At 44.1% G+C, this 25875-nt stretch overlaps 1 protein-coding gene and 1 pseudogene across 1 annotated transcript; one reads left to right on the forward strand and one right to left on the reverse strand.

Annotated features, from left to right (window-relative positions):
• The window catches only part of LOC123079663 (UDP-glycosyltransferase 87A2-like), a 37918-nt pseudogene extending 15355 nt beyond the window's left edge, over positions 1 to 22563 (reverse strand).
• A 1544-nt stretch (positions 22564 to 24107) lies between these two features.
• On the forward strand, positions 24108 to 25504 carry LOC123137804 (BURP domain-containing protein 4-like). Its single transcript, XM_044557654.1, has 3 exons — positions 24108 to 24234; positions 24646 to 24705; positions 24817 to 25504. Exons 1-3 carry the CDS (start codon positions 24120 to 24122, stop codon positions 25461 to 25463), a joined length of 822 nt encoding a protein of 273 aa, XP_044413589.1. The 5' UTR covers positions 24108 to 24119; the 3' UTR covers positions 25464 to 25504.
• Positions 25505 to 25875: the final 371 nt, after the last annotated feature.

The following is a 25875-nucleotide window of genomic DNA, read 5'->3' on the forward strand; positions in this document are numbered from 1 at the left end:
TGCTGAGGAAAGTGGTTTCTTGGATGGCTTCTTAGGCATAGCCTTCTTGCTTGAAGAAGCCTCAGTAGCGGCTGCGGCAGCAGCAGAATCCTCATTGAATTTCTTTACTACTTCTTTGGCCTGCTTGGCCAACTTTGCTTGCCGCCTGGCCCACTCATCAGCATAATCCTCACCACGTTTAAGGCTTGTTGGATCTGCTAATTGGCCAGGTGCCAGAGGAGGTCTTGGGCACTGAGGATTAAGAGAGAATTTCTTCACGTATTTGGGAGTAACATATCTGTACTCCCTCCACTCTTTTGCCCATCTTCTTTCTATCCTCTGAATGCGCACTTTGTGCTCATTCTTCGTTTCCTTGCCGTGAGTTGCCTCATCAGGCATGCAATATCTCAAAAGCAGTGTTAATTTCAAGCTTATTTCCTCCTTTCTGGGGCCTTTTACCATCTGCCATTTTTCTTCAGCTGAGGAATTTGCACAATTGAGTTCTCTGAAGATGTATGTAACTTTTCTTCGAGGAACGCTGCAAATGAGTTAAGTTGATGAGAACCTAGTGATTCAGCAGCAGACATGTGTACCTGTTAACAGAGTATAGGTGCGTAGAATTTGGAGAGGTCATATGCGTTCTTAGAAGTTTTTGCAAAACTGAACAAGTTTGAGGAAGTTGACCCGATGTGTCTTGAAGAATTTCACTAAGCGTTCTTTGACTTAGGTTCCAGAGTTGTGCGGATTGTGAGATTCACACAACTGAGGAATCATAAAGAAAAACATCACTTAGAGAAACAGATCAAGAACAGAAGATTTGTGCTAGGTGTTTAGAGTGTGGAGGTTGAAGAATAAACACCTTTTGAAGATTTGATGAAAATCATCAGTAGAATAAATGCGGTGAAAGTAACTTTTAATTACCCTTGATGAAGAACACGACGAGCAAGAGGTGTAGATTTAGAAGTTCGTCGGCTCGGATCTTCCACACCCTAACTTGGCGGAGGAAGACGTCTACGGCGGCGGCGGAGAGAAGATTTCCGCTGCCGGCGCGAGTACGACGGCGACGAGGTCGAGGCAGTGAAGCTCTTCTTCACCAGCGATGGTGGACGTAGCAGCAACGCTAGGGCTTGAGAAGCTCGAGTGAGGGAGAGAGGTCAAGCGGAGTAAAAGTGAAGTGAGGAAGGGGAGGGGGTATTTATAGCTTTGGTGAAAAACTGTTCGCCCGAAGAAATTGGACGAACGTGCCCCTGACCCTTCTCATTCGCGCGACATGTGTCACCCACATAATGAGAGGTGGCTATCGTGTAAGATCGTGGGTGAATAGATAAGATTTATCATGGAATGTGTAACGGTTTGAGCGGCAAAAGCCGAAAATTCAGATAAGAATTTTTTAAATGTTTCGTTTGCAATTTCTTCAGCTGACAAGGACAAAGTGAAGAATTTGAACGAGTTTCAAATAGAACGCACATGAAGAATTTGTGAACAGACTAGGTTGAGTTTAGCATAGAGGGGGAAGGGTCCGATCACATTCACTTAGCAGAAAAAACAACTTGAAGAATTAGCAATAAGTGAATGCTGTAGACGACATAAACTCATATATATATATATATATATATATATATATATAGTTAAATGAAGAACAACGACGAAAAGAGTGAAGACAATGCAAAGTTGAAGAATTTGTAAAACTGAGGAATTTCAAAACTGAAGGAAAACTCAAATCAAAGATTATCAACTTTGGTTGGTGGTGTAACCCACCGTATAAGAAAGCTGATTTCAGACACCGCGTACAACTGTTGTAGGGTTCTGAGAATCAATTTATTCATTAATTTCTTCACACTTAGAGGGTTAGTCTTCATTGATTGAAGAAAAACGTTACTTCATGTGTTGCACATCTAAGTCATCAAGTCAGCATAAGTGTTAGGATGTGTGTCCTTTTCAAAGAACATTTGAAGATTCTAGGATATTTAGCTCACACTGCAACTTGCTAAATCTCTTCTCATCCAAGGGCTTTGTGAAGATATCGGCCAGCTGATCTTCAGTACTTGCATGGTCGGTGGAGATGTCACCCTTCAACACATGGTCACGAAGAAAATGATGACGAATCTGGATGTGCTTTATCTTCGAGTGCTGAACTGGGTTGTGAGCAATCTTGATAGCACTCTCATTGTCGCAGTAGAGAGGCACATTCTTCACGTTGATGTCGTAGTCCTTGAGTGTTTGCTTCATCCATAGTAATTGAGCACAGCAAGATCCAGCAGCAATGTATTCAACTTCTGCAGTGGAGAGTGATACGTAGTTCTACTTCTTCGAGGACCAACATACCAAGGATCGTCCAAGGAAATGACATGTGCTGATGTTGACTTGCGGTCTACCCGATCACCAGCATAGCCAGAGTCTGAATATCCAATGAGATCAAAGGAAGAGCCCTTGGGATACCATAATCCAAGTGTTGGTGTGTGAGCTAGATATTGAAGAATATGCTTCACAACCTTATGGTGTGATTCCTTCGGTGTAGCTTGAAATCGGGCATACATGCAAACACTAAGCATAATATCTGGCCTAGATGCACATAGATACAATAAAGAGCCAATCATGGAGCGGTATACCTTTTGATTGAAGTCTTTACCATTTTCATCAGTGCATAGATGGCCATTTGTGGGCATAGGGATTTTGACGCCTTGCAGTCTTGCATGCCGAATTTCCTCAGTACATCCTTGAGGTATTTCTCCTGAGATATGAATATGCCATTGTATTGTTGACGAATCTGAAAACCTAAGAAGAATTTCAATTCTCCCATCATAGACATTTGATATTCTTCACTCATCATATAGGCAAATGCATCACTGTAACGTTGGTTAGTACAACCAAAGATAATATCATCAACATATATTTGGCACACGAATAATTCATCATCATATGTTTTGGTGAAAAGAGTTGGGTCAAGTGAACCGGGTTTGAAGCCTTTCTTCATGAGGAATTCCTTCAGTGTGTCATACCATGCCCGAGGTGCTTGCTTGAGGCCATAGAGGGCCTTGTTGAGTCTGTAGACGTGATCTGGAAATTTTGGATCCTCAAAACCTGGTGGTTGAGCAACATATACTTCTTCCTCAAGCTTACCATTGAGGAATGCACTTTTCACATCCATTTGATGTATGATGATATTATGATGGTTAGCGTAAGCAAGCAATATCCGAATAGCCTCAAGTCTAGCAACAGGTGAAAAGTTTCATCGAAATCAATTCCTTCAACTTGTGTGTAGCCTTGAGCTACAAGACGAGCCTTATTCCTCACCACGAGGCCATTTTCGTCTTGTTTGTTGCGGTAGATCCATTTGGTACCGATGATGTTGTGCTTGTGTGGGTTTGGTCACCTGACAAGCTCCCACACGTTATTGAGCTCGAATTGATGCAATTCATCCTGCATGGCTTGAATCCACTCGGATTTCATGAATGCTTCATCAACTTTAGTGGGCTCTGTGTGATAGAGACAAATGCAAAATGCCCACAAAAGTTAGATAAATGTGAAGCTTTTGAGCGTGTTAGAGGACCTGGTGCTTCGATGTCATTAATGATCTTCTCGATTTGCACTTCATTTGTAACACGAGGATGTGCAGGTCGACGACTTTGCTTCGGTCCAGCATTTTCTTTAGGACCAGTTTCTTCAGCAGCACCAGCATGATTTTCTTCACGATCTGGAATGATTTCTTCAGCAGATTCTTCAGTTGTGATGATATGTTTAGTAGCTTTGAACTTGATGGATTCCTCGGGTGACATTTCATCTAACACAGGAGGTAGGTTCTCTCTTTGTGAGCCATTAGTTTCATCGAACCACACGTCTACAGTTTTAACAACCTTGTGATAATTTAGGTTGAAGACTCTGTAGGTGCGCGAGTCCGTTCCGTAACCAAGCATAAAACCCTCATGTGCTTTCGGTGCAAATTTAGAGTGATGGTGAGGATCTCTAATCCAGCATTTAGCACCGAAGACTTTGAAATAACTTACACTGGGTTTCTTGTCAGTGAGGAGTTCATATGAGGTCTTTTTGAAAAATTTGTGAAGATATACCCTGTTGATGATGTGGCACGCAGTATTGATTGCTTCAGGCCAAAAAAACAAAGGCGTCTTGTATTCATCAAGCATAGTGCAAGCCATCTCAACAAGAGTTTGATTCTTGCGCTCCACGACGCCATTCTGCTGAGGAGTATAAGGAGCAGATAACTCGTGAGTAATACCAAGTATATCAAGATATTCATCGAGTCCAGTGTTCTTGAACTCAGTTCCATCATCACTCCTAATATGCTTGATCTTCACACCGAAGTTAGTGGAAGCCCTTGAGGAAAATCATCTGAAGACTTCCTGCACTTCATTTTTGTAAGTGATGATATGCACCCATGTGTAACGAGAATAGTCATCAACTATGACAAAGCCATATAATGATGCAGAACTAGAGAACGTGGCATAATGAGTAGGGCCAAAGAGATCCATATGAAGTAATTCAAAGGGACGAGAAGTGGTCATGATAGTCTTCGAGGGATGCTTGGCTCTGGTGATCTTTCTAGCCTCACAAGCCCCACAAAGATGATCTTTGAGGAATTTGACACCCTCGATGCCAATGACGTGCTTCTTCTTCGCGAGTGTATGCAAGTTCCTCATCCCAGCATGACCAAGTCATCGATGCCATAGCCAGCATTCTGAAGCTTTTGCAAGTAGACATGTGGCAAGCTGTGGTCCTGCAGAGAAATCAACAATATACAAGTCTCCTTTCCTAAAGCCTTCCAAGACTTTGGAGTTGTCAGATTCCATTAGCACAAGGTAACGAAATTTGCCAAAGACAACAACCATATCAAGATCACAAAGCATTGAGACAGACATAAGATTGAATCCTAAGGACTCAAGAAGCATGACTTTGTCCATGTGTTTATCCTTTGAGATTGCAACCTTACCTAGACCCAATACCTTGCTTTTGCCTTTGTCAGCGTAGGTGATATGCTTCAGATGATATGGTGAAAAATCAGTGTCCATCAACAAGCTCCTGTCACTAGTCATGTGATTTGTACATCCACTATCGAGGACCCACTCAGTAGCTTTGGGTTGTTCATCCTGCAGATGAATTAGTGCAACTTACGAACCCATATACTTCATCAGTGAAGAATATGATATCAATTTCATCAACAGAACAGATATAGCAATATGAGGACGTGAGAAATGAATGATTCATTTCTTCATGATTAGCTTGCGTCCTTTCAAGCACATTCAGGTCTCCAGCAAATTCTTCAGACGAGTAAGTTCGTTGGGAGACCTGACCCTGCATAAGAGATTAGTTCTTTTCTTTGTAACTAGTGGACTAAGGAATTTTCTCGGTTATGGAGGTGATAAAGAGTTCGACGTAAAGAGTTACGACGATGCAAGCTTAACACCTATCCGGATAGCTCTGAGTAGAGATACCAGATACGTATAATGGAGAAACAATTTAGAATAGCTCCAAGTAGAACAGTTATTTGGAATAGCTCCAAATAGAGCGTGGTAGCTGCATCTAGGAGATGACATAAAGATTTGTAAAGCACACACGGATCTGAAAGGTTCAGACCCGTTGACTAAAACCTCTCTCACAAGCAACATGATCAAACCCAGAACTCATTGAGTGTTAATCACATAGTGATGTGAACTAGATTATTGACTCTAGTAAACTCTTTGGATGTTGGTTACATGGCGATGTGACCTGTGAGTGTTAATCACATGGTGATGTGAACTAGATTATTGACTCTAGTGCAAGTGGGAGACTGTTGGAAATATGCCCTAGAGGCAATAATAAATTGGTTATTATTATATTTCCTTGTTCATGATAATCGTTTATTGTCCATGCTATAATTGTATTGATAGGAAACTCAGATACATGTGTGGATATATAGACAAAACCATGTCCCTAGTAAGCCTCTAGTTGACTAGCTCGTTGATCAATAGATGGTTACGGTTTCCTGACCATGGACATTGGATGTCGTTGATAACGGGATCACGTCATTAGGAGAATGATGTGATGGACAAGACCCAATCCTAAGCCTAGCACAAAGATCGTGTAGTTCGTATGCTAAAGCTTTTCTAATGTCAAGTATCTTTTCCTTAGACCATGAGATTGTGCAACTCCCGGATACCGTAGGAATGCTTTGGGTGTACCAAACGTCACAACGTAACTGGGTGGCTATAAAGGTGCATTACAGGTATCTCCGAAAGTGTCTGTTGGGTTGGCACGAATCGAGACTGGGATTTGTCACTCCGCGTAAACGGAGAGGTATCTCTGGGCCCACTCGGTAGGACATCATCATAATGTGCACAATGTGACCAAGGGGTTGATCATGGGATGATGTGTTACGGAACGAGAAAAGAGACTTGCCGGTAACGAGATTGAACAAGGTATCGGTATACCGACGATTGAATCTCGGGCAAGTACAATACCGCTAGACAAAGGGAATTGTATACGGGATTGATTGAGTCCTTGACATCGTGGTTCATCCGATGAGATCATCGTGGAACATGTGGGAGCCAACATGGGTATCCAGATCCCGCTGTTGGTTATTGACCAGAGAACGTCTCGGTCATGTCTGCATGGTTCCCGAACCCGTAGGGTCTACACACTTAAGGTTCGATGACGCTAGGGTTATAAAGGAAGTTTGTATGTGGTTACCGAATGTTGTTCGGAGTCCCGGATGAGATCCCGGACGTCACGAGGAGTTCCGGAATGGTCCGGAGGTAAAGATTTATATATGGAAAGTTGTTGTTCGGGTTCCGGAAAAAGTTCGGGTTTTTTCGGTATTGTACCGGGAAGCTTCCAAAAGGTTCCGGAGGATTCCGGAGGGGTCCGGAGGTCCGGAAATTGTTCCACCACGTCCAATACAGTAGCATGGGCTATAAGGGGGCGCCCTAGCCTTAATGGGCCAGGGGCACCAGCCCCCCCAAGGCCCATGCGCATGGGAAGGGGAAACCCTAAAGGGGGAGGCCTCCACTTTACTTGGGAGGCACTCCTCCCCCCTTGGCCGCCCCCCTTAGATGGGATCTAGGGCTGGCCGCACCCCTTGGGGTGGGAAACCCTAAAGGGGGTGCAGCCCCCCCCTTCCCCCTATATATAGTTGAGGTTTGGGGCTGCTAAAGACATGAGAACCTCTCCCTCTTGGCGCAGCCCTACCTCTCTCCCTTCTCCTCTCCCGCGGTGCTTGGCGAAGCCCTGCAGGATTGCCACTCTCCTCCACCATCACCACGCCGTTGTGCTGCTTCTGGACGGAGTCTTCCTCAACCTCTCCCTCTCTCCTTGCTGGATCAAGGCGTGGGAGACGTCACCGGGCTGTACGTGTGTTGAACGCGGAGGTGCCGTCCGTTCGGCACTAGGATCTCCGGTGATTTGGATCACGACGAGTACGCCTCCTTCAACCCCGTTCTCTTGAACGCTTCCGCTTAGCGATCTACAAGGGTATGTAGATGCACTCTCCTTCCCTCGTTGCTGGTTTCTCCATAGATAGATCTTGGTGACACGTAGGAAAATTTTGAATTTCTGCTACGTTCCCCAACAGTGGCATCATGAGCTAGGTCTATTGCGTAGATTATTTTGCACGAGTAGAACACAAAGTAGTTGTGGGCGTTGATTTTGTTCAATATGCTTACCGTTACTAGTCCAATCTTGTTTCGATGGTATTGTGGGATGAAGCGGCCCGGACCGACCTTACACATACTCTTACGTGAGACAGGTTCCACCGACTGACATGCACTTGGTGCATAAGGTGGCTAGCGGGTGCCAGTCTCTCCCACTTTAGTCGAACGGATTCGATGAAAAGGGTCCTTATGAAGGGTAAATAGAAATTGGCATATCACATTGTGGTTTTGCGTAGGTAAGAAACGTTCTTGCTAGAAACCCATAGCAGCCACGTAAAACATGCAAACAACAATTAGAGGACGTCTAACTTGTTTTTGCAGGGTATGCTATGTGATGTGATATGGCCAAGAAGAATGTGATGAATGATATGTGATGTATGAGATTGATCATGTTCTTGTAATAGGATTCACGACTTGCATGTCGATGAGTATGACAACCGGCAGGAGCCATAGGAGTTGTCTTAATTTATTGTATGACCTGCGTGTCATTGAACAACGCCATGTAATTACTTTACTTTATTGCTAACCGGTAGCCATAGTAGTAGAAGTAATAGTTGGCGAGACAACTTCATGAAGACACGATGATGGAGATCATGATGATGGAGATCATGGTGTCATGTCGGTGACGATGATGATCATGGAGCCCCGAAGATGGAGATCAAAAGGAGCAAAAATGATATTGGCCATATCATGTCACTATTTGATTGCATGTGATGTTTATTATGTTTATGCATCTTGTTTACTTAGAACGATGGTAGTAAATAAGATGATCCCTTACACCAATTTCAAGAAGTGTTCTCCCCTAACTGTGCACCGTTGCTACAGTTCGTCGTTTCGAAGCACCACGTGATGATCGGGTGTGATAGATCCTTACGTTCACATACAACGGGTGTAAGACAGATTTACACATGCAATACACTTAGGGTTAACTTGACGAGCCTAGCATGTACAGACATGGCCTCGGAACACGGAGACCGAAAGGTCGAGCATGAGTCGTATAGTAGATACGATCAACATGAAGATGTTCACCGATGATGACTAGTCCGTCTCACGTGATGATCGGACACGGCCTAGTTGACTCGGATCATGTAATCACTTAGATGACCAGAGGGATGTCTATCTGAGGGGGAGTTCATAAGATGAACTTAATTATCCTGAACATAGTCAAAAGATCTTTGCAAATTATGTCGTAAGCTCGCGCTTTAGTTCCACTTTTTAGATATGTTCCTAGAGAAAATAGTTGAAAGTTGACAGTAGCGATTATGCGGACAGTAGAAAGCTTATGTCGTTAATGCACTGCTCAGTGTGCTGAACCCCAAACGTCATTTGTGGATATTGCAAACATCGGACATACACGTTTTGATAACTACGTGATAGTTCAGTTAAACGGTTTAGAGTTGAGGCACTAAAGACGTTTTCGAAACATCGCGGAACATATGAGATGTTTCAAGGGCTGAAATTGGGATTTCAGGCTCGTGCCCACGTCAAGAGGTATGAGACCTCCGACGATTTTCTTAGCCTGCAAACTAAGGGAGAAAAGCTCAATCGTTGAGCTTGTGCTCAGATTGTCTGAGTGCAACAATCACTTGAATCGAGTGGGAGTTGATCTTCCAGATGAGATAGTGATGTTTCCCCAAAGTCATTGCCACCAAGCTGCTAGAGCTTCGTGATGAACTATAACATATCAGGGATAGATATGATGATCCTTGAAATATTCGCGATGTTTGACACCGCGAAAGTAGAAATCAAGAAGGAGCATCAATTGTTGATGGTTGGTGAAACGACTAGTTTCAAGAAGGGCAAGGGAACAAAGGGATACATCATGAAACGGCAATTCAGCTGCTGCTCTAGTGAAGAAACCCAAGGTTGAACCCAAACCCGAGACTAAGTGCTTCTGTAATAAAGGGAACAACCACTGGAGCAGAATTACCCTAGATACTTGGTAGATGAGAAGGCTGGCAAGGTCGATAGAAGTATATTGGATATACATTGTGTTGATGTGTACTTTACTAGTACTCCTAGTAGCACCAGGGTATTAGATACCGGTTCGGTTGCTAAGTGTTAGTAACTCGAAATAAAAGCTACGGAATAAACGGAGACTAGTAAAGGTGAGCTGACGATATGTGTTGGAAGTGTTTCCAATGTTGATATGATCAAGCATCGCACGCTCCCTCTACCATCGAGATTGGTGTTAAAACCTGAATAATTGTTATTTGGTGTTTGCGTTGAGCATAGACATGATTGGATTATGACTATCACAATACGGTTATTCATTTAAAGAGAATAATGGTTACTCTATTTATTTGAATAATACCTTCAATGGTCTTGCACCTAAAATGAATGGTTCATTGAAATCTCGATCGTAGTGATACACATGTTCATGCCAAAAGATAGTAATAGTACCACCTACTTGTGGCACTGCCACGTAAGTCATATCGGTATAAAATGCATGAAGAAGCTCCATGTTGATGGATATTTGGACTCACTCATTTTTGAAAAGTTTGAGACATGCGAACCATGTCTATTGGTGTATATGCATGAAGAAACTCCATGCAAATGGACCATTTGAACTCACTTGATTTTGAATCACTTGAGACATGCAAATCATACCACATGGGTAAGATGACTGAAAGCCTCGTTTTAGTAAGACGGAACAAGATAGCAACTCGTTGGAAGTAACACATTTTGATGTGTGCAGTCCAATGAGTGCTGAGGCATGCAGTGAATATCGTTATGTTCTTACTTCACAGATGATTCGAGTAGATGTTGAGAATATTTTCTTGATGAAACACAAGTCTGAATTATTGAATGGTTCAAGTAATTTCAGAGTGAAGTAGAAGATCATTGTGACAAGAGGATAAAATGTCTATGATATGATCATAGAGATGAATATCTGAGTTACGAGTTTTGGCACGCAATTAAGACATTGTGGAAATTGTTTTACAATTAATACCGCCTGGAACACCATAGTGTGATGGTGTGTCCGAACATCATAGTTGCACCCTATTGGATATGGTGCGTACCATGATGTCTCTTATCAAATTACCACTATCGTTCATGGGTTAGGCATTAGAGACAACCGCACTCACTTTAATAGGGCACCACGTAATTCTGTTGAGACGGCACTGTTTGAACTATGGTTTGGAGAAACCTAAGTTGTCGTTTCTTAAAAGTTTGGGGCTGCGATGCTTATGTGAAAAGGTTTCATCGTGATAAGCTCGAACCCAAAACAGATAAATACATCTTCCTAGGATACCCAAAATGGTTGGGTATACCTCCTATCTCAGATCCGGAAGCAAAAGAGATTGTTTCTTGAATCGGGTCCTTTCTCTAGGAAAAGTTTCTCTCGAAAGAATTGAGTGGGAGGATGGTGGAGACTTGATGAGGTTATTGAACCATCACTTCAACTAGTGTGTAGCAGGGCACAGGAAGTTGTTCCTGTGGCACCTACACCAATTGAAGTAGAAGCTTATGATAGTGATCATGAAACTTCGGATCAAGTCACTACCGAACCTCGTAGGACGACAAGGACGCGTACTGCTTCGGAGTGGTACGGTGATCCTGTCTTGAATGTCATGTTGCTAGACAACAATGAACCTACGAGCTATGGAGAAGCAATGGTGGGCCCATATTCCAACAAATGGTTAGAAGCCATGAAATCCGAGATAGGATCCATGTATCAGAACAAAGCATGGACTTTGGTGGACTTGCCCGTTGATCGGCAAGCCATTGAGATAAATGGATCTTTAAGAAGAAGACGGACGTGGATGGTAATGTCACCATCTATGAAGCTCGACTTGTGGCGAAGAGTTTTTCACAAGTTCAAGGAGTTGACTACGATGAGTTTTTGTCATCCGTAGCAATGCTTAAGTCCGTCGGAATCATGTTAGCATAAGCAGCATTTATGAAATCTGGCAGATGGATGTCAAAACGAGTTTCCTTACCAACTTTCGTAAGGAAAGGTTGTATGTGATACAATCAGAAAGGTTTTGTCGATCCTAAGGATGCTTAAAGGTATGCTAGCTCCAGCAATCCTTCTAAGGACTGGAGTAAGCATCTCGGAGTTGGAATGTGCGCTTTGATGAAATGATCAAAGATTTTGGGTTTATACAAAGTTCACGAGAAACTTGTATTTCCAAAGAAGTGAGTGGGAGCACTATAGAATTTCTGATGAATATATGTTGTCGACATATCATAAATCAGAGATGACGTAGATTTTCTAGAAAGCATATAGGGTTATTTGAAAGGTGTTTTTCAATAGAAAACCTGGATTAAGCTACTTGAACATTGAGCATCAAGATCTTTAAGGATAGATCAAAATGCTTAATAATACTTTCAAATGAGCACATACCTTGACATGATCTTGAAGGTGTTCAAGATGGATCAGTCAAAGAAGAAGTTCTTGCCTGAGTTGTAAGGTACAAAGTTAAGACTTAAAGCTCGACCTCGGCAGAAAAGAGAGAAAGGACGAAGGTCGTCCCCTATGCTTTAGATGTAGGCTCTACAGTATGCTATGCTGTGTACCGCACCTGAAGTGTGCCTTGCCATGAGTCAGTCAAGGGGTACAAGAGTGATCCAAGAATAGATCACAGTACAACGGTCAAAGTTATCCTTAGTAACTAGTGGACTAAGGAATTTTCTCGGTTATGGAGGTGATAAAGAGTTCGATGTAAAGAGTTACGACGATGCAAGCTTAACACCTATCCGGATAGCTCTGAGTAGAGATACCGGATACGTATAATGGAGAAACAATTTAGAATAGCTCCAAGTAGAACAGTTATTTGGAATAGCTCCAAATAGAGCATGGTAGCTGCATCTAGGAGATGACATAAAGATTTGTAAAGCACACACGGATCTGAAAGGTTCAGACCCGTTGACTAAAACCTCTCTCACAAGCAACATGATCAAACCCAGAACTCATTGAGTGTTAATCACATAGTGATGTGAACTAGATTATTGACTCTAGTAAACTCTTTGGATGTTGGTTACATGGCGATGTGACCTGTGAGTGTTAATCACATGGCGATGTGAACTAGATTATTGACTCTAGTGCAAGTGGGAGACTGTTGGAAATATGCCCTAGAGGCAATAATAAATTGGTTATTATTATATTTCCTTGTTCATGATAATCGTTTATTGTCCATGCTATAATTGTATTGATAGGAAACTCAGATACATGTGTGGATATATAGACAAAACCATGTCCCTAGTAAGCCTCTAGTTGACTAGCTCGTTGATCAATAGATGGTTACGGTTTCCTGACCATGGACATTGGATGTCGTTGATAACGGGATCACGTCATTAGGAGAATGATGTGATGGACAAGACCCAATCCTAAGCCTAGCACAAAGATCGTGTAGTTCGTATGCTAAAGCTTTTCTAATGTCAAGTATCTTTTCCTTAGACCATGAGATTGTGCAACTCCCGGATACCGTAGGAATGCTTTGGGTGTACCAAACGTCACAATGTAACTGGGTGGCTATAAAGGTGCATTACAGGTATCTCTGAAAGTGTCTGTTGGGTTGGCACGAATCGAGACTGGGATTTGTCACTCCGTGTAAACGGAGAGGTATCTCTGGGCCCACTCGGTAGGACATCATCATAATGTGCACAATGTGACCAAGGGGTTGATCACGGGATGATGTGTTATGGAACGAGTAAAGAGACTTGCCGGTAACGAGATTGAACAAGGTATCGGTATACCGACGATTGAATCTCGGGCAAGTACAATACCGCTAGACAAAGGGAATTGTATACGGGATTGATTGAGTCCTTGACATCGTGGTTCATCCGATGAGATCATCGTGGAACATGTGGGAGCCAACATGGGTATCCAGATCCCGCTGTTGGTTATTGACCAGAGAACGTCTCGGTCATGTCTGCATGGTTCCCGAACCCGTAGGGTCTACACACTTAAGGTTCGATGACGCTAGGGTTATAAAGGAAGTTTGTATGTGGTTACCGAATGTTGTTCGGAGTCCCGGATGAGATCACGGATGTCACGAGGAGTTCCGGAATGGTCCAGAGGTAAAGATTTATATATGGAAAGTTGTTGTTCGGGTTCCGAAAAAAGTTCGGGTTTTTTCGGTATTGTACCGGGAAGCTTCCAAAAGGTTCCGGAGGATTCCGGAGGGGTCCGGAGGTCCGGAAATTGTTCCACCATGTCCAATACAGTAGCATGGGCTGTAAGGGGGCGCCCTAGCCTTAATGGGCCAGGGGCACCAGCCCCCCCAAGGCCCATGCGCATGGGAAGGGGAAACCCTAAAGGGGGAGGCCTCCACTTGACTTGGGAGGCACTCCTCCCCCCTTGGCCGCCCCCCTTAGATGGGATCTAGGGCTGGCCGCACCCCTTGGGGTGGGAAACCCTAAAGGGGGCGCCCCCCCTTTCCCCTATATATAGTTGAGGTTTGGGGCTGCTAAAGACATGAGAACCTCTCCCTCTTGGCGCAGCCCTACCTCTCTCCCTTCTCCTCTCCCGCGGTGCTTGGCGAAGCCCTGCAGGATTGCCACTCTCCTCCACCATCACCACGCCGTTGTGCTGCTGCTGGACGGAGTCTTCCTCAACCTCTCCCTCTCTCCTTGGTGGATCAAGGCGTGGGAGACGTCACCGGGCTGTATGTGTGTTGAACGCGGAGGTGCCGTCCGTTCGGCACTAGGATCTCCGGTGATTTGGATCACGACGAGTACACCTCCTTCAACCCCGTTCTCTTGAACGCTTCCGCTTAGCAATCTACAAGGGTATGTAGATGCACTCTCCTTCCCTCGTTGCTGGTTTCTCCATAGATAGATCTTGGTGACACGTAGGAAAATTTTGAATTTCTGCTATGTTCCCCAACATTCTTCACCACCCACATCTGGAGGGGTGGCAAAGAGTTCATCATTCTGCGAGCTCCATAAGAAAATGATGGCATATAAGCCAGTGCACTTAGTTTCACAGAAGAGTGGTTAGGATAAGCATATGCATAAGCAGAGAAATTCTTCGAGGACTTATGAACATAATGGTTTGAAGAATAATGCACATATTCATGACCCTTAGACTTTCCCTGCGAAATAGAAGTGTTAACACGATGATGTTCATATGAGGATCTGGTGTTCCTTTTCTTCATGGGTGGTGTCATGATGACCTTCACCTGAAGATTTTCAAGGCATCTTTTGGGAACCCAGATTTTCTTCATAGGTGGACCGTTCCTGCAGTTAGTTCCAACATATCAAGCAAATACTTCACCATTCTGATTCTTAAACATCTTATAGTTGGAGTCAAATGACTCATGAGAGGAATATGAAGAATCAGAGGTAAAGCCAGATAAAGTGCATGGATCTACATGAGGTCCTTTCGCAGCAACCCATGAGGTTTTGGGGTACAGCTCAGGTTTCTAGTAGGTCCCATCAGCATTGAGTTTCCTCTCAAAGGCAATACCCTCTTTCCTAGGGTTCCTGTTCAAGATCTGCTTTTTAAGCACATCACATAGAGTCTGATGCCCTTTGAGGCTTTTGTAAATGCATGCCACATACAATTCCTTCAAACCTGCATTATCGTCAGTGATACTTGTGGTATCCTCAGATGAGGAATTTATGACCACAGAGACAGTTGAAGAATTTGCAGCAATAGACACATTTGAACATTCAGGTGATGAATTAGCAGATTCACGTTCAATGCATTTAAGACATGGTGGAATAAATTCTTCCTAAGCAAAAATGATCTGTAGAGCAAGCAATGAATCGTTTTCCTTCTGAAGATCTTCATAACTCGCTTTTAACTTCTCAAGATCTTGCTTTCTCTAAAGAAATTCATAAGAAAGTTTCTCATGATCAGTTAAGAGAGTGTTATGATGATTTTGAAGGTTGTCAAACTTATTTTGAAGTCTCTGATGATTATCGGTCAGAGACTTGGTTCGATTCAATTCCTCACCCAATGGGTCATCGCTTCTATCTAGTTGATTTTGAATCTTTTCTAAATCCCTCTATTGTTTAACAGCAATTCTAGCAAGTTTTGAATAGCTAGGATTAAGATTGTCATCAGATTCATCCTCACTAGAGTCAGAGGGGGAATGTTTGAGTACCTTGGCACCTTTTGCCATGAAGCAATAGGTGGGAGCATAGTCATCGACGCTTTTGTCAGCAGAGTTGGGGAGGTCATTTTCTTTAGTGTTGAAGACGGACTTGCTGACGTAAGAAGTCGCAAGGGCTAAGCTCTCCACACCAGAGTCTGATTCCTCAGATTCCTCCTCTTCCACATTTTCCTCAGATTCAGCTTCAGAGTCCATTTCCTTGCTAATGAATGCCCAGGCCTTCTTGGAACTGCTCTTCTTGTGAGATGAAGACTTTGAAGATTTTGATGATGAAGACTTTGAAGATTTCTTCTTCTTCTTCGAGTCGTCAAAATCGTCATCTTTGTACTTCTTCTTCTTTGATTCCTTTTCCCACATAGGACAATCAGACATGTAGTGACCAGGTTTCTTCCATTTGTGGCAAGTTCTCTTCTTGTAGTCCCGAGACGAGGAATCATCATTTTTTGAAGACTTTCCAAAGCGACCGCAGCGAGAGAACTTCTGTAATTTCCTCACGAGCATTGCTAGCTCCTGGCTCAGTTCTTCAGGATCACCAAGGCTGCTACCAGAGTCTTCAGCTTCGGACTCAGAGACTGCCTTGGCCTTCAATGCACGTGATCTTCCGTAGCTAGGTCCATAGAGATCTCTCTTCTCAGCAAGCTGGAACTCATGAGTGTTTAGCCTCTCGAGGATACCAGCGGGATCTAGTGACTTGTAATCAGCTCGTTCTTGAATCATCAGTGCAAGGGTATCGAATGAGGTGTCAAGTGATCTCAGCAATTTCTTCACCACCTCATGACTGGTGATGTCAGTGGCACCAAGTGCTTGAAGCTCATTTGAGATGTCAGTGAGGCGATCAAAGGTTTGCTAAACATTTTCATTGTCGAGTCTTTTGAAGCAGTTGAAGAGATTGCGAAGAACATCAACTCGGGAGTCACGTTGAGTTGAGACTCCTTCGTTAACCTTGGACAACCTGTCCCAAATCAGCTTCGCAGTTTCCAGTGCACTCACTCTGCCGTACTGTCTTTTGCTCAGATGGCCGCATATGATATTCTTCGCTTGATAATCGAGTTGCTTGAATCTCTTCACATCAGTAGCATTCAGAGATGGAGTGACTGAGGGGATGCCATTTTCCACAACATACCAGAGATCGTTATCAATTGCCTCAAGATGCATGTGCATCTTGTTTTTCCAGTAGGGGTAGTCCGTCCCATCAAAGGTAGGACACCCGGCCGAGACCTTGATCATACCTGCAGTTGACATAACTAAAACTCCAGGCGGTTAAACCAAAATCACACAGAACAAGGGAGTACCTTGCTCTGATACCAACTGAAAGTGTGTTACGTCGACTAGAGGGGTGAATAGGCAATTTTTATGAATTCTTCAATGCGGAATTTCAGGGTGAGGAAATTCCTAAGTGAAGAACTACTTGCAGCGGAATAAGTACTCAGGTATTGATACGTCTCCAACGTAACTATAATTTTTGATTGTTCCATGCTATTATATTACCTGTTTTGAATGATTATGGGCTTTATTATACACTTTTATATTACTTTTGGGACTAACCTATTAACCGGAGGTCCAGCCCATATTGCTGTTTTATTGCCTGTTTCAGTATTTCGAAGAAAAGGAATATCAAACGGAGTCCAAACGGAATGAAACCTTCGGCAACATGATTTTTTGGAAGATTATCATCCTGGAGACTTGGAGTTCACGTCAGAAGATACTCAAGGAGCCCAGGAGATAACGGGCGCCCCCCCCCTACTGGGTGCGCCCCCCTGTCTCGTGGACCCCTCGAGCACCCCCCGACCGACTTCTTTCGCCTATATAGTCCCACGAACCCTAAAAACATCCAGAATGAAGATAGATCGGGAGTTACACCGCCGCAAGCCTCTGTAGCCACCAAAAACCTCTCGGAGCCCTTCCGGGCACCCTGTCAGAGGGGGGGATCCTTCACCGGTGGCCATCTTCATCATCCCGACGCTATCCATGACGAGGAGGGAGTAGTTCACCCTCGAGGCAGAGGGTATGTACCAGTAGCTATGTGTTTGATATCTCTCTCTCGTGTTCTCTCTCGTGTTCCCTCTATGGCATGATCTTGATGTATCCCGAGCTTTGCTATTATAGTTGGATCTTATGATGTTTCTCCCCCTCTACTCTCTTGTGATGAATTGAGTTTTCCCCTTTGAAGTTATCTTATCGGATTGAGTCTTTTATGAGAACACTTGATGTATGCCTTGTCGTGCTTATCTGTGGAGACAATGGGATATCATGTGCCACTTGATGTATGTTTTGGTGACCAACTTGCGGGTTCCGCCCATGAACCTATGCATAGGGGTTGGCACACGTTCTTGACTCTCCGGTAGAAACTTTGGGACACTCTTTGAAGTACTTTGTGTTGGTTGAATAGATGAATCTGAGATTGTGTGATGCATATCATATAATCATGCCCACGGATACTTGAGGTGACAATGGAGTATCTAGGTGACATTAGGGTTTTGGTTGATTTGTGTCTTAAGGTGTTATTCTAGTATGAACTCTATGATGGATTGAGCGGAAAGAATAGCTTCATGTTATTTTACTACGAACTCTTGAATAGATAGAACAGAAAGGATAACTTTGAGGTGGTTTCGTACCCTACCATAATCTCTTCGTTTGTTCTCCGCTATTAGTGGCTTTGGAGTGACTCTTTGTTGCATGTTGAGGGACTGTTATATGATCTATCTATGTTATTATTGTTGAGAGAACTTGCACTAGTGAAAGTATGAACCCTAGGCCTTGTTTCCTATCATTGCAATACCGTTTACACTCACTTTTATCATTAGTTACCTTGTTATTTTTATAATTTCAGATTACAAATACCTTTATCTACTATCTATTTTGCACTTGTATCACCATCTCTTCGCCGAACTAGTGCACCTATACAATTTACCATTGTATTGGGTGTGTTGGGGACACAAGAGACTCTTTGCTATTTGGTTGCAGGGTTGCTTGGGAGAGACCATCTTCATCCTACGCCTCCTACGGATCGATAAACCTTAGGTCATCCACTTGAGGGAAATTTTCTACTGTCCTACAAACCTATGCACTTGCAGGCCCAACAACATCTACAAGAAGAAGGTTGGGTAGTAGACATCAGGTATAAGCATAGGAGAGCAACAACATAGTCTTCATGATGAAATGAAAGACAAAACACAAAGTACAGAAAGCGTAAACACAGGATAACATGATGAAGACAAACTGACTAAAGAAATAGGATTGAGGAAATAGAGAAAGTCTTCAGTCAAAGTCTTCAAATAGTAATGATCAGGTCAACACATAATTGAGGAAATGAAAGGGTTGAGGAAATAGAACCAGTAGGCTTGGTGAAGACAATGATTTGGTCGACCAATTACAATTGCTGTGACAGTTGTATGTCTGGTTGGAGTGGCTGAGTATTTAAACTCGAGGACACACAGTCCCGGACACACAATCCTCACCGTATTCTCCTTGAGCTAAGATCACGCAAATCTCGCCCAGCAGTAGTGGTAAGTCTTCATAGGTGACTTCCAAACCTTCACAGACTTGGTCACTCGGCAATCCACAATTCCTCTTGGATGCTCAGACCATGATGCCTAACCGTTTGGAGGATACACAGTCCTCAAAGGTAACAAGCGTCGGTTCTACACAGGAATAATATCTTCAGTGATGCTCAATCACTTTGGGTTTTGTAGGTTTGGGTTTGGGATTTGGGTATTTCCTCACTTGATGATTTTTGCTCAAAGTCCTCGGAGGATGGGATGCTCTCAAATGACAAGTGTCAGTTTCTCTCGGAGCAGCCAACCAGCTAGTGGTTGTAGGGGGCGGCTATTTATAGCCTAGGGAGCAACCTGACATGATAAGACGTAAATGCCCTTGGCTGATATGACCGTTAGGTGGTAGATATTTTTGGGACAGCTAGCGCGCAGCTCAACAACGGTCGGATATTTTGAGGTTTGAAATCCTCAGGGCTATCATGTTCCTCACTGTGTAGGTAATCTACACTGGCGAATTCCTAACTCCTCAGTCAGAACAAATTCCTCAAAGACCAGAAGATCTTCGTCTCTGTCACTGAAGAAATTGACTGAACTGATATGAGATTTCTAATGGCTTCACTTGAAGGATTGGGTAGGTGTAGGATTTTGAGATGAGCATCACATGGGAATCAGTTTCCTTAGTATTACATCAACCCCCTTTAACAGTACGGTGTTTCCTATGATTCAAGAAAGAGAAAATGAAACTACGAAAACAAAAGTCTTCACGCTCCATATTCCTCGCATGAATATGCAAGTCTTCAAGGTCACACCAATTTCTTCACTTTCAAAGTCTTCAGGAGAACCAAAGTCTTCAGCCGAAGACATTCATTTTTAGGGGTCGACTTCCACTGTAAATATCAAACTCCTCATCGACTTATAGAGCCTATGTACACTCACAAACATATTAGTCCCTTAACCTATAAGTCTTCAATACACCAAGATCACTAAGGGGCACTAGATGCACTTACAATAAGGACGAGTTTTTCCTCTGGACAATCCTCTATTCTTCTCAATGGAGTGTTGGGCCGACAATTTCACTGCCGCCGTGGTGTCCGTCAGGGTGACCCGCTCTCCCCTCTCATCTTCATCCTGGCTGCAGATCTCCTTAAATCAGTAATTAATGATGCCTTTAAGAGAGGTCTAATTAACTTGCCCTTCCCCTCCAACGGGAATATGGACTACCCAATCGCCCTACGCTGATGACACGATCCTACTCATGCATGCTTGCCCCAGACAAGCTGCAATCATTAAGAACATACTTTCTGACTATGCTCAGTCCATTGGCTTGAAGATCAACTTTCACAAGTCCACACTCATCCCCATCAACTTGGATTCAGAATTTGCCACAAATATTGCAGCAATTTTTGGATGCTCAATAGGTTCTATGCCCTTCACATATCTTGGCCTGCCCCTCGGCACTTCCCGGCCCACGATTCAAGATTTCATGCCGCTTGTCAGCACTATTGAATGGAACTTGTCATCAACGCTCTCGCTTATGTCTTAGGTTGGGAAACTTACACTGCTCAACACTATAGTCACATCTTTGCTCATTTATGCTATGTGTACGCTAAAGTTCCCGCCAAAACTCATTGAAATGTTGGATAAAATTAGAAGAAGATGCCTCTGGGTCAAGAAAACAGACCAGGGAGAGAAATGCAACTCTCTTGCTGCCCGGGACATGGTATGTAAGCCCAAAAACAAGGGGGGGGGGCTCGGAGTGATAAACCTCAAGATCCAGAATGAATCCCTCCTCATGAAGTTCTTACACAAATTTTATAATAAGCTGGACATCCCTTGAGTGCAACTCACTTGGGACACATACTATAACCAAAAAAACCCACACGCTATGGATCCGGTCGGGTCCTTCTGGCGGTGTGACATGCTCAAGCTGACCCCTACTTTTCGAGGGATCTCTCGCATCAACATTGTCTGTGGCACCACAACCCTCTTTTGGAAAGATCTATGGGCTGATCAACTGCTTCAGGAGTCACACCCCCGGGCTTTCTCGCATGCAACCAACGAAGATGTCTCCGTCCGAGATTTTTTGGGGATCACGTCACTCGGAGCGGCCTTTCACCTAGCGCTCTCTCCCCAAGCGCTCGATGAGATAAGGCACATGCAGACGATTGTGTCATCCTTCCAACCCATGGCTGCCTCTTCGGACGTTTGGCATTATGTTTGGGGCAAAACCATCTTCAAATCCACAGATTATTACCGCTTCTTCTTCAGGGATGTTCAATCCCATCAAGTGTTCGTGTGGCTCTGAAAATCCAAGTGCACAATGAAGCTGAAGGTTTTTGCATGGCTATTAGTCAATGACAGGCTGAACACCCGGAATATGCTCAAAAGACGCCACTACAACATAGGTGATGACCACAACAACCTTCTCTGTGGACTCAACATTGAAGAAACGGTTGATCACATGATCTTCACCTGCTCATTCAGTAAGCAATGCTGGCGAGCTCTGGACATAAATTGGGAACAATTCTCTGCTCCGGTGCAAGCTATCGAGGATCAAATAACCAACCGCCCCACGCCGATGTTGTTTGAAAAATTTACTGTGGCGGCGTGGAGCATTTGCAAGGAGAGAAACAATAAAAATATCAGATCGATAGACCCCTCATTTCGGTCCTGGCTTGAAAGATTCAAGAAAGATTTTGAACTCCTTCAGCATAGGGTCAAAGAGGCACATAGGCCTCTTGTTTTGAATATTGTAAACTCCTTACACTAGACCCTGTTACTTTGTATTTGCTCCTTTAGCTTGACCCAAAGTGGTCAAGCCTCCCCATTCCACCATGTAAATACTCTCCCTGTACAGTGATCTTGGTTTATTAATATAATTACACAGTAGGAGCCTTTCCTACTGTTTTTGGTCAAAAAGAAAATGGCGATCTCGTCCAGCTGAGCGGACGACATCGAGAGGTAGCTGCAAAGTGAGACATACAACACTGAGTTCACCGGCTGCGCGTCCAGCCAAGCCATGGAGCCTTGCTCTTGTGAAGAGTTGGCATTGTGTTCTTGGAGTGACATGAAGGGGATGCAAGGGCCAAGGGCGAACACAGGGCAGGGGAGCTCTCGCCTTAGGGAGTCAATGGCATCGCTCTCGAGCTCGTAGAAGGAGATGAAGATGACACACTGTGCTTTTCTGACATGGCGATATGCTTCAAGGACCTGGTTCAGCACTACCTTGTTGGAGTGTGTGGGCTCAAGATCGGCTCCTGCTCTCTTTAGGTAGCTTGCTAGGGGGCGGGGATCGAAGGCTCGAAGCAGAGTTCCTGTGCACTGTGACCATGGAGATTCCGGCTGCCATCTTTCTTGCGGGCGGCAGGACCGAAAATACATTATTTTTACAGAGAAAAATGCATAGGGATATCCACCAACGAATTGCACTGTTTGTCGTGCTTCGTTTAGGTCCTCCATTCAAAATACATTTTTTTTGCGGCTGCAAAATACATTAATTTTATTTTACAGAGAAAATACTCATATATTTGTGCTCGCGTTTTGCTTCCTCCGTTCAAAATATTTAAAGTTTTAAATTTGTCCTAAATCAAACTTATTTACATTTGATCAGATTAATTGCAAAATTCATAAATATATGAGTATTTTGAGGATTTGGGCACCTGCTAAAAATTTCATGGTGTCAAAAAAGTACTTGTATTAATTGTCAACATGTCCAATAATATAGCAACATGTTCAGAGAACCTAGCCGACTCGACACACACCACTAGAAATTCAACTAGGTCGGTCCTGCCAAAGAACTAGCCCAACGCATCAATGGCTAGTTAGCTCCATCTTTATTCTTTAGTGCTGCTAGTGGGAGGAAGTTGCAAACCTTGAATCGACAAATCTCATCATGGCCGTTGAGATCACCGCACACCGAAACCGTCTTTTGTGAGACATTATCACCATCATGTTGGCATACGTGATTAGAGTCCAACTTTGCAATGCAACCCAACTCCACTCGCTACCACCATTGTTGCAATGTTTCACTGCGAGTTAGCCAATATTTAGACGCTATGAATCAGAACAATATATCAAAGAGTTGCATTGAGTGATTGATGTGTGTTTACCGAGAGGTCAGAGTTTAACGGTAAAGAGCAATGTGAATTACTCTTTTTTTTAAACACCTCATATATTAATAACTAACATAGTTATTACAATCATTGATTACAAAATTCACCATGCAGGGCGCAACACTATTAAGATACCACGCAGAGCATTGTGAATTACTCTTGATATCACAGGGTGACAACTATATTGTAAAAAATTTACCATACATATTACTAGTATTTCCCAATTTCCCAATTTTCAAAGCCCCTGCTTGCAATCCCACGTCAGTTCAACAAAGATCACCAACGTCGCTGAATTCATTGCTTCTGTTGGTTCTCATCCTCACCCCTTGCTAGGGAAAATGGGATTAAGTGAGGAGGATGAGTAATTAGGAAGAAGGAAACTAAGGGAGGGGGAGGGGAAGCTAAGTACAAAACCAGAGGCCGCTCGTAGGCTCCCCTTTTACCACCATGGACTCCCGCATCTCATGAGCGTCAGTGTTCTTCCGCGAGTGCCACACCAGCTTTATTTTATTTGATTTATAGGTTCGGTACAAAAGTGAGTTATCTAGAGATGTTGAGAGGAATATATCAACACTTTGTGAGTACAAAGATACAAGTGGGTCCATCATAAAAGACAAGGGGTATTTGCTATCTAGCATTATTTTCATCGTAACTGCCAACGGATTCCATCCATGTAGAGTTGATGGTGGCGTGGCAAGCATACCAATAGTGTGTTCGGTTGCGAAACAGAAATCACAACATTCGCGCTTTTTCCGGCTTCGCGTCGGTTTAGAAATGCAAACCCGATGCTAATGCTAGTATAAAAATACACTTGCCGAATAGAAAATGGAAAACGAAGAGAACATTGCGAAAGAAACTGCGATGATGACGGTTCTCATAGCCATGTTCGTCCTTGGGTTCGTTGCAGGAGCAGAGCAAACCGATGGTCATCCTCATTCATGTAAATTTATGGGTCGCTATTTTGCACACTAGTTGATTGTTTTTAGTCGGGTTGCAATTTTTTGATGGTTTTAATCCTGTTTTTGATTCGTCCCGTTGATTGCCATTTTTGTTGTCGCATCACCTACGTACATGCATGTCGATAAGGATGACGTCCCTTGAAATATAAGTCATACGGCTATACCTTGCGTCCTAGCACATATGTCATGGCTATAAGAGACCATGCGGTGTTTATGGGCAAATTGATGGCTTCAAATTCCGGTTTATGTTGTGTCCTATTTATATGAATGCTACTCTGCTTTTTTGACAAAAGCTCATATATTATGGGACGGAGGGAGTACAACACTATTGATTATTTGAATTCAAAAAGGAAGAAAAGGGAAAACTACTGATCATTTTGTGGTTTGTTCAGCCGCGTATGATGTCACGTGGTCACCGCGCGGTCTTTCGTCAACAATCCCACCTCTTCATCGTAAGCAATCTCATTTTTTACCTCCACCTTAACAATTAATTTAAGTTAGAATTTGTATCATGGAGCGATCATTAGTTTCCATCTTGAATTGCGTACGTGTTGTGAGTGCAGCGTCGGACGGCGTGTTCCCGACACAGTGGTGCAACCCCCGGCCACAGCACCTCAAGGCCGACAAAGGGATCCTCTTTCTCAAGCGCAACCTGTTCGCCGGCGCCGTGCTGCCCGCAGACACCAAGCTGGGCCACGTCAGGGGGACAGGCACCCCCAGCACGGTCACCGGCACAGACCCCGTGCCGCCGCCGTTCGCCTACGGCAATCTCGGAGACATACTGGCTTACTACAGCATAACGCCGGGCTCGGAGCAGGCCCGGCAGGTCGCCAGCACGCTCCGGTTCTGCGGCCGCAGCGACGCACGAGGCGGCGACCAGCCGGAAAAACCACACGTCTGTGCCACCACAGAGCAAGAGGCCATGGAGTTCGCCGCCGCGGCTCTGGGAGCGGCGTCGGCGGAGCCGCTCAGGACGGTCGTGCACGGGCGCGAGGAGCCGCACAGGTACAAGGTGGCACACGGCGGCGTCGCCGGCATTGCCGGCGCGGTCGTGCCGTGCCACCCGCTGCCGTACCCGGCGGACGTGCTGTCAAGGTTTTGGTTACCGAATGAGGCAATTTTACCGAGGGAGACGGGTAAATGTGGTTACCACGGTTACCGAGAAATACCAAAAAATACCGAGAATATTTCAAGCGAATTTTATAGTTGAATTTTGAATTCAAATAAGTGGATGAACGAATATTCAAACCAGAGACCTCTCAAAACAGGAACTAGGTTGCTACTAACATGCCAGAACCAACTCTCATGGCATTATTTAGATCCTACGTACTTTACTGTAAATCGAGTGTTTAAATTCAAAAATTTCAGAAAAATGGTATTTTTTGTTCGGTATGGCGATTTACCGAGGGGCACGGAAATACGCGGTAACCATGGGAAATCTTGAAATTTCGACCGGTAACCAAAACCTTGCGTGCTGTACTGCCACCTGCCAGGCAACGTGCGGGCGGTGCGCGTGGAGCTGGTCGGGCAGGACGACCCTTCGCTGGGCGCGACGGCGATCGCCGTCTGCCACGAGGACACCTCCGGCTGGGACGCCGAGTACTTCGCGACGCTCAACGGGT

The sequence above is a fragment of the Triticum aestivum genome, chromosome 1B (assembly GCF_018294505.1).
Source record: "Triticum aestivum cultivar Chinese Spring chromosome 1B, IWGSC CS RefSeq v2.1, whole genome shotgun sequence".
Taxonomy (NCBI): domain Eukaryota; kingdom Viridiplantae; phylum Streptophyta; class Magnoliopsida; order Poales; family Poaceae; genus Triticum; species Triticum aestivum.

Excerpts from the sequence above, each read along its gene's own strand:
- LOC123137804 (XM_044557654.1), top strand. The coding sequence starts at position 24,120 with ATGGAAAACGAAGAGAACATTGCGAAAGAAACTGCGATGATGACGGTT. Across the intron at positions 24,235-24,645 it reads CGATGGTCATCCTCATTCAT|CCGCGTATGATGTCACGTGG; the intron begins GTAAATTTATGG and ends TGGTTTGTTCAG. Across the intron at positions 24,706-24,816 it reads AACAATCCCACCTCTTCATC|CGTCGGACGGCGTGTTCCCG; the intron begins GTAAGCAATCTC and ends TTGTGAGTGCAG.